Here is a 9,865-nt window from a genome sequence, read left to right as displayed (position 1 = left end):
AAACATTATAGCTGTTAACATTTAAATGTTGGCTTAGATTAAAAATGAATTCATCAGAACAGGTCTCAACAATAAACAAGTCTTTGTTCAAATATTGCAAAGAGGGAAGTCTAACAAAAGTACAAAGTCTAGTAGAAGACGATGATATAGACTTAAACTTGAGAGATGAGTGGGATTCTACACCTTTATATTATGCGTGTTTATGTGGACACTTTAAAATCGTTGAGTACTTGCTTCAAAAAGGATCTAGATGCCCTGAAAACACTTTTGATGGGGAACGCTGCTTATATGGAGCATTAAGCGGTATTTTTACAATTACATTTAAACACAACTATATATAAAAAAGTTTGTATTATTATGAATAATTTACTTTTATAAATGTTATAAATTTACTTGAATATGCCACATAGTAATAGAGCAAGTTAGATGAAACATGTATACTTTCATTTCAACTATCATTTAAATGAAAAGCTTTTCTACTAATAATATATATATATATATATAAGTCCTTTTTTTAAACTAAGAAAATTTTAAGTACAAAAATAAATAAAGTAAAATAAAGCTTTAATTTAATAAAAGTTTAAGAAAAAGCATATATATAAAAAAAACTCATCTTATCTTGCTTTTATTTATGATTTGCACCAATTGCTTTGTAGTTTTTTGGGTTTCAATCAGTACTTTTTGATTTAATTCAAACTTAACCAATATAAAACTTATTAGAGTATTAATTCTTGATATGTCAAATTTTTTGAATGTTTTAAATGCAGTAATTTAATGAAAAGTATCCACTTTTAGATTATAACTAAAATTGTGAAGAAAATTACCTAAAAAAAAGCAAAATTAAAAAAAAATATTAATATAATTAAGCATACTATTAGTTCACAAATAAAAAAGTTTAATGGCTTAAATTAATGTTTTATTGTAAAAAATACTTTTAAAACAAGGTTATACTTTTATAATTTAAGAACAAATGTTTCTGTGGAAATAAGCATTATGTGTTTTTTAATTTAAATGAATAACTGATTAAAAGACCTTCTAAAATTAGCCTGTGTTTGTTAATTTTCAACATGATTACGCACTAACACATTACCTAGTTTGCAGTCAAGAAGTCCTGGTCTTGAACTTCTTACAAATATTATTGTGAAACAAACTATTCAGCTTTATGAAATGATCAAAAATCATCTAAAATAAATAAATGAATATATATATATATATAATCAAAATACACAAAATAAACTTTTGCTTGGAACAGCTGTTTCTGCGTTCAATAATACGTGTCTTCAGCCAAGTATTTTATTCAATGAAAAGCAAACTTGTAAATACAGCAATAAAATTGTACATAAGTAGGTATTACGTAATAATAGAATAGTTAGTTGATTTCAGACAAAATTATTAACATAGTTTTTAAATAAATAGTTTTTGATAATGTATACAGCCAGTTTGTAATTCATTTCTTTTGTTTAAAGATTCTGATTTTTTAACGTTTAAATTTTGATTTTTTCTGCATTGCATAATTAACGTCCATTTTTTAAACTGTATTTGCTTTTTGTTCTTGTTAATATTTTCCAGTGAATTTTAAAATTAGCTTTGTTATTTCTTAGTTTCCAAATGTACTGTGATAAAGTTGTTGCATTTCTATATTTTTCATGTTTAAAGCTGTACTTGTGTTTTTTGTAGCAACTCATAAACGATAGTCCAGTAGAGCCAACATAAAACTTAGCCTGGTTTTAGTTATGACAGTCTCTTTATATATAATATTTTCCATTAGGCGACTTCCATTTACCGGGCATTCTTGTTTTTTGTAGTCACACAGCCTCTCTTTGTCTTGCGTGTCTGACATCTTTCGATTGTGTGCTGTTATAAGTTGTTTCATGTTTGGCATACAGGAATAAGACACTTTTAGTGTCTTCCTGTTGAAAACTTTACAATATGGATGGTTTTAAGTAAAGTTTTTATCCACAATCTCTAGGAAGCATTTCCCAACCCGTGTTGCCACACTTTTGCAGAATGGAGCATTGAAATATAAAATATTTCTTCTTCTCCTTTTCTTGTTCTTACCCTTCTCGTATTTATGGCTAACTCGTGATTGTACCCACTTGCTGTTATAGCTTCCTGGTATTGTTGGATTGTTTTCTTGAAAATGCTTTAACTGCTAGAAATCTTTTGGAAGAGGTTATTCACTGCGACTGGTAAGTCTTTTAACACATGCTCTGGATGTTTTGACTTGCTATTCACATAGACTGTATGCGCATTTGGTTTTCTATACCCCTTGTGGCTTTCATTTTGTAGATCTTAAGTTACATCTAGGAAGGTAGCATCAAAGCCAATGTTTTTAAAAACCTTTTTTAGCTGTTTAACTTTTTTCTCCATATCTGGTCCCGGTAGAATGTCCACCACTGTTAAACTATTGTCATGGTATATGCCAAAGTTAACATCACTAAAGATCTTTTCCTTCTTTAAGATATCTAAGATATATAGACCATCCAGTTTGGGAATTTCTGCGCAATTGAAGCTTCTTATTTGTACATCAAAGCTGTTCTTGTTATGCTTTTTCAACCATGGTTTACCTTCGTGGAACAGTACTGATTTTTGTAATCTATATTGTTTTGCTACTTATATTATTCTAGAAGAAAAGTTGTCTTCAGCAGAAACAAAAGCTTCTTTTGGTTACAACTAAAGAAAGCTACAATTTACTGCATTTTTATTTGAAGTTTAAAGTATGTATGTACTGTCAGGGTTGCCAAAAAACCGGGTATCCTGGAAAAACCTGGAATTTGAAAATTTAGGTTGAAAAACCTTTAAAAACCTGAAATTTGAGAAATTTTGATAAATACCTGGAACTTTGAACAAAAATCACTAAAAAACCTTTTACATGTTAAGTAAAAAAATTTCGATTTAATACAAAAGATCTATCACATAGATAAAAAAGTTTAGTAGTCATCAAGAGTTTTTTTATTAAAAAAGATATTTAAAGAAGCTTTAAGGTGTCTTTTCAATGTCGTTATACTATTAAACCTAGTTTTTTTTTACCTTAAACTTAATTTTAAACTGAAAATAGACCCTTAAACTTGTAATTTTAAAAACCCAGAAGAAATTTTGAAAACCTGGAGAAAATTTGCAAAAAACCTTTGGCAATCCTGGTACTGTGTCTTAATTAGTATTTTCATATGAATAAAGCTTTTATATTTGTACTAATATTTAAAGTTTTTCTTTTTGTTTATGGTTTAATAAGTATATATGTAAGTGTCAATTACATCGTTTGTTGACCAAAGGGGTTAGCACTAGTGTTCTACCAGATAGAAACACCTGATACAGCTGGATCTGGCTATAGCTTGCCAAGGTATAGATCTAACCAAAACTTTACTTGAATAAAATATTTGTATCTGATCTGGACTTGATCTAGATTTGAAATTAGATTAAAGTTCTGGAGCCTGTATGGCTTATTCTCTGGCAATACAAAAAAAAAGTTCTACTGTTGGTCATACAATGTTTTTTTTACAATAGTATTTTTATTTTATGCAATAAAAATAATATAAAAATTAGAATTTAGTTGCTTAATAGATAGAGGAAATTATAGTTTTGTAATTAAATTTTCTCAGTTTTGTAAAAATTAACAATGAAAATCCTGTTTTCCAAACATTTTTATTTGAAAGTTTTTATAAAACTCGATAGACTAAATATTTAAAGCTAGTTATAATTTTAATTTTTAATCCATATAATATACTTTTAGTATATAATATTAGTTTTTCAAATTAGGGCCTACGTTAACTTTTGTAGAGAATATTTTGAACCCTCGTATGGCCTTAAATGTTTGAAGAATAATACAGAATATTTAACAAAATGCTAATATAAAAAAGCCAGACTACCTTTAAGCCATTCATTTTAAAAACTTTATGTTTATACTTTAGTTGTAGTTTTTAGTTTATTTTAAATGAAAATAGGAAAAACTAATTAATATAAATGTTATTTAATAAAACTTTACTATCAGGTAAGTGGCAAATATATAGAAATTTATCTTAGTTAAATTTTTTGAATAGGAAACAAATGTATAGTTTAAGTTACATTGATAGGTTTGCCACACAGTAAGACTTAATTAAAGCAAAACTTAGGCTAGTTTGATTATTTTTCCTTGATCTTAGGCTAGTTTTTATGACTTTAAATCTTACTTCTTGACTTTTTTTGTCATATATTCAAGCTGTCTTCAGCTATTTCATTGTAACTTAGGATGTCTTTTGTGTGTTAAAAATGGCAACCTGTTTTTTTTCGAGTCATAGTATGCTTTGTTTTTCTCAAATTCTTATTTCAATAACATAAAGTGTTAAATTTTTAATCAATATACATTTAATAGATGTTATCTAGTTGAAATTAGTGATCTTTCAATTTTGGCCTTTTTAGCTAAAATCTAAATTAGGCCAGATCCAATTAATTTAATTAACATAAATTTGTTAACCATATTCTTATTTCAATAACATAAAGTGTTAAATTTTTAATCAATATACATTTAATAGATGTTATCTAGTTGAAATTAGTGATCTTTCAATTTTGGCCTTTTTAGCTAAAATCTAAATTAGGCCAGATCCAATTAATTTAATTAACATAAATTTGTTAACCATAAGCATGACTTTCAATGACTCAACTTCTGGGTCTGAGTCTACTTGAGCTTGTGGTGTGATGGTTGAAATTTTATTATAGAAACTTGTTGTAAATAAAAGCTAATTTTAATAATTGCCAGAAATACTTTAAAATTAGTATTACCAGAGATTCTTGTAGGAGATGCAGAGTTGATCTAAAACAATTATTTTCTTTATTCAGTGATTTAACGTCTATCATCTATTAGTGCTTTATAGTACAAGCTTAAAGTAAATATAATACTTGTAATACTTTTCCAAATTTTATTTTCATTTTTAAGCAGGACATTTTGCTTAGAATATATGTTTTAGAGTTTTTCAATAAAAAATGTGCAGTTAGGTATAGTTGACAGTTTTAAACTAAGTATTTTAAAAGTTGATAAATTTGGGATCAGTATATGTAAAAGTAAATTTTTCTCAATGTAATTCTGACAACTGGGATAAATGACTTTCTATCCAATTAACTACACTAAGTAAGAATTTAGTGGTTGTTGACTTTAGAGCTTTGATAATAAAAACAATGTAAGTTTTAATTTAAAAACTACAAATAAAATCAACTTGTAAAAAACAAGGTGGATCCTAGTATACCCTTAAAAACTTAAATAACTTCTTAACTGTGTTTGTTACAAGCATAAAAAAGTGTATTTTGTAAATATATATTTAAATCAGTATATTTTCTAATGCTGAATAGCTTTTATTAATAAAAACTAGTTTATTATTTAAAAAAATGCTAATCACAAAATTTAGTATTTATTATTTTCAAACAATACAGAGAATTAGATCTACACCAAAAACGTTTAAATATATTTTATATTAGTTATTAAAACATCAAGAAAATTGCTTTGAAAATAATGATACCTGTCTGTTTTTTAATTTTCTTACAGATAAAAACTGCAAAAAAATTTAATTAGATTTATAAGGTTGTTTTTATTATTTTTTATTTTTGTTATAAATCGACAGAGGAAATTAAGAATTTAGTAAGAAACTGGAAGCAAGTAAACAAGTCAGGCTTAAGAAGGAACAAACACTATGAATTGATGACTGATCTGTTAGATAGGCACCCCTTTTCAGATGTCTTGTTTATTGTTCATGGAGATAGATTTTTTCTTCATAAATGTATTTTGGTAGCAAGGTCAGAATATTTTGCAACAGCATTTGCAACTAAGTGGTTAGGAAGAAATACTATAAATATAAAAAGTTCAAGGATTTATAAAGAATCTTTTAGAGCTACCATTCAGTACATTTATACTGGCCGACTTGACATTGATTATGGACTATTAGAAAACTTGAGGAGTGTTGCTAAAAATTGTAAACTATTTACATTATTGGAGGAAATTTCAAAGACTGAGACGAGGTATGACGAGTTGAAAAGATTGAAGCCTCATTTACAGAAAAGGGTAAATTTATTTACTGTTGAAAATTTAACTTGCACCTCCAAGTTACATAGTGACTTAAGAAGTCTTGTTGATCATATTATTCCTCCGTCAGCTAACGACTGGGTAGATCAAGGAGTGTTACCTTTTACTGCTATGGACAATAAAAAGACTTACTATGCTGATGTTTGTTTTATAGTTGAAGAACATAGCTTTTATGCTCATAAAGCTTTTTTAGTTACATATTCTGAGTACTTTCGTGCTAGATGTGATGATCATTTTTGCGAAAATTACCAACATGATACCATTCCTATTGTCTGTTTGAATGATATGTCACTAAATGTTTTTAAATCAATTGTTCTGCATGCTTATGCTGATGCTTTTGAGGTTTGTTGTAGTATTAGATTCATTGTAATTCTTATAATCACTACTAATTAAAAATTTAGTTCTTTAAATCAATTTTAAAAAATGTACATAAAAAAATCAAATTAAAGAAGTTTATAATAGTGATAATAAAGTTAGAATTTGGTATGAATAGTTTATTATAAAAATTGAAATAAAAATAAGATGCATGTTAACTCATTTAAGTGTTTTTTACTAGTAAAAAACTAGATTGTTCAAAATAATTTTTACACTGTGTATACATTTGTTTTTGTATGCCATTTTAACATTGCCTGTAAGTCTTATAAAATTTAAGTATTTGTAATTATAAGTTGGAAATTATGTTTAAATAATAAAATTTAAATATTTTCATATAAAAACCAACCTTTTATTTTTTAACTTTTGTAAAATATAGAGTTGTTATACATTATGTCCTAATGTTATTTTGTATTATTTGGTTCTGTAGTAGCAATTAATTTAAAAGTAGAACAGTCTAAAAAACCTTTTGTAATTTTTATAACTGGAGACATAACCTTTGTATATACAAAATATAAATTTAATCTTTTTTCTACCTGACACAAACACATAACTGAAAACTCTTTAGTATATTAATTAAACTTATAGAAACAAAAAGTAAGTTGCTTTGTGACACATAAAACAATGTTTTTTTACTAAAGACTCACTTTTAATTTTTTAGTACAGCGTTCAAACGCAATCTAAATTAGTTAACTTATATAATAGTCACAAGTTTGATATAAAAGAGTTATTTAAAGGTTCTAGTGCTTCATAGAATATAAAAAGTATTTTTATTTAACATTAGCTCATGTTATTGAAGTTAAATTGTGTTATTTAAATGGGTATTATAAAATTGAAAAAAGCAAAATAATATAGGTTTAAAACAGTTTTAAAGTAGAATATAGACCAGGGTTTCTCTAACTCATTTTCATAATTGCCCTAATTAGCAGAAATTTAAATAAAATTGTTTCCCCTTTATTATTTAAAAACCTAATTCTTTGCTTTTTTAGTAATTATTGCCCACTTTAGGAAACTCTGGTTTAGATAATCTCAACTCAGGATAATATATTAAAAAGCAAACTAAAATTATTAAAATAAGCAAAAGTAAAAACTCCATGGCAGTCCAAAATTTAAACATTTTCCCCTATTTTGCTCTTAGCTATTTATTGCCCTGACTTATTAAAATCGCATTAAAAGAGGTGATATCGTCTCCTCTGGTAAACCCTGATATAGACTTTCATATACTTCAACAGTTATTCAAATATTTTTCCATGCATAATAAAGCAATTTTTTATACAAACAACAAACTTTTTGTGCACAAGTAAAAAAAAAGAAAAAACACTGGTTTAGTTAAAATTATTAACGTAACAATATTAAAAAAAATTAAGTACTTCGTTTGATAAGATAAATGTATTTATGTTATAATAACATACCATATAAGTATTTATTCAATTTTACGATTTAAATAACTTACTACAGCTTAACTTAGCTTAACTACAGTTTTTATAGTTTTGATTAATTACAGTTAAGCATGTTTGATGAAACGCAAGAAGTCTTAGCATACTCCCATATGTTCATGATGTCAGGGCTTAGTAGAAGATGTGGATTGTTTTTGAGTAAACTAATAAACATTAGAAATTTCTACTCAATTTACAAGTAGTTATAGACTTTGTAAAATACATTTAATAATTTTTGAGTTTTAAAGAATATTCAGCTAGGAAACTGTTTAACTGTAAGTTTTATATTTTTAAATATTTTAATGTTTTTATTGGAAATGAAGATATTTTTTTAGCTACATTAGTACTCTACTTTATAAAAGTAATGTACAAATACTGTGTTTTTGTATCAATCAAAACTTTCTTCATAGGCTTTTCGATTTATATCATGTAAATTAAAGTAACAAGTTTAAAACTTTAGTCAAAGTGAGGGTTTAGGAAATACCATAAAATGTGAAAGTTTTGTTAAATTTGACATTTTTATCTAAGACTTAAGTTTTGTATAAATAAAAAAGTTGAAAAGTAGCATATAAAGTTGATTTTACAGTGAAATTTAAAGATAGTCCAGTTTTGATTGTAGATATTTTCCTTTAAAACTTTTCTAACTAAATATTTTAAAATTTTAACAGCTTATATAAATGAAAACACTTGGAGAAATAAACTTTTAAAAAACATTAGCTAACTTTATGATGAGAAAACTTTATTTTTAGTTTAAAAAGGTCTGGTTTTAAATAATTAAAACATTACATAGGTATATTAAGCAAACTAGAAATGTATTAAGTTTAAGTTCCAAACAAGATTAAGTATAAATAATTTTTTGTTTTACTTCATAGTTTTTCTGTTTTTTTAATTAAAAAAAAAAAACCCTTTATTTTGTGATTTAGATTCTAAAACTCTTCTTTATATTGTAAAATTTTAAAGAATCGTAAGTAAGTTGTTATAAATACTTTACAATTTTAGGATCAATTAAGTTTTGAACTTTACCTCAATGTTATAAATAGTATATGTTATAAATAGTTTTAAAATTTTAATAGACTTATTACAAATAAAAGGTTAAATATTAAATTAACTGTGCATATTTAAGTTCGTAGTACTAAACAGATCGTCAAAATACTTCGATTTATCGCGCTTAGAGGCTAAATGCACATGTTTTATGGCAAAAAATTTGGATAAAATAGTCAATAGTGAAGAGTTTTCGTCTCTCGTCCTCGAAGACGCAATGTCAGTAATGGAAAGACAAGAAACTGATTCTGTACCGCTTGTAGATGACATTAGACATCATTTGACTCAGGCAAGTAGCTTAGTTTAAGTTAAAAAATTATTTTAATTTCAAAAGAGAAAAACAATTTTTTGGTTTGATAGGGCTCTTATTAGTGTGTAATTTTCTTAAGAAAATTAAACTTACATTTTTGAAATAAAAAAAGAGTAGAATGTTGTTGAGGTTAAAAACTTGGTTCAGCTAATACAGGAATTAAATAAAATTTTTTTTACATATAATTGTTTTTTCATTGCAGGTTTGTCAGACAATTTCTGAGTATGAAGAAAACAAGTTGAAATTGCAATTGTTAGATGTCCTTATGTCAAGACTTGGGATTGATTGCTAACTTTATAAATAATTGTACTTAAAAATTATGGATATTATTATACAAAAAAGTTTAAACACTTGCCTTGTAAGAGCTAAAAATTTTTCATATTCGTTGACTTAAAAAATACGATACATTGGTTTGTTTATTAACCCAATACACATATATAAAGGTTTAAATAAACTAAGATATCCCTTTTTAAAAGTGTATCAATATTTTTGATTATAATTATTCATGTTTAGTTTTTCAGAGTAAATCTAAAAAGTATTTTTATTTATTAAAGTGTTTGATAATATATAAAGTTGATACTTCAAAAATATTGTTAATATATAATAAAACTTCATTATAAAATTACTTTATTGCCATATGATTAGTAAAAGATTATGCAA

The 9,865-nt window shown here is 25.6% G+C and overlaps 1 protein-coding gene across 1 annotated transcript; it reads left to right on the top strand.

Moving 5' to 3' along the window:
- LOC145830346 (ankyrin repeat and BTB/POZ domain-containing protein 1-like) lies at positions 1–9,865 on the top strand. The gene is made up of 5 exons (XM_082938260.1): positions 1–303; positions 5,589–6,388; positions 7,923–8,053; positions 8,995–9,184; positions 9,408–9,865. Exons 1-5 carry the CDS (start codon positions 45–47, stop codon positions 9,495–9,497), a joined length of 1,470 nt encoding a protein of 489 aa, XP_082794386.1. The 5' UTR covers positions 1–44; the 3' UTR covers positions 9,498–9,865.

This window comes from Thalia democratica, chromosome 1 (genome assembly GCF_965202585.1).
Source record: "Thalia democratica chromosome 1, ktThaDemo2.hap1.1, whole genome shotgun sequence".
Classification (NCBI taxonomy): domain Eukaryota; kingdom Metazoa; phylum Chordata; class Thaliacea; order Salpida; family Salpidae; genus Thalia; species Thalia democratica.
Note: the sequence above shows the minus strand (reverse complement) of the source record. Positions and strands in the feature narration are given on the sequence as shown.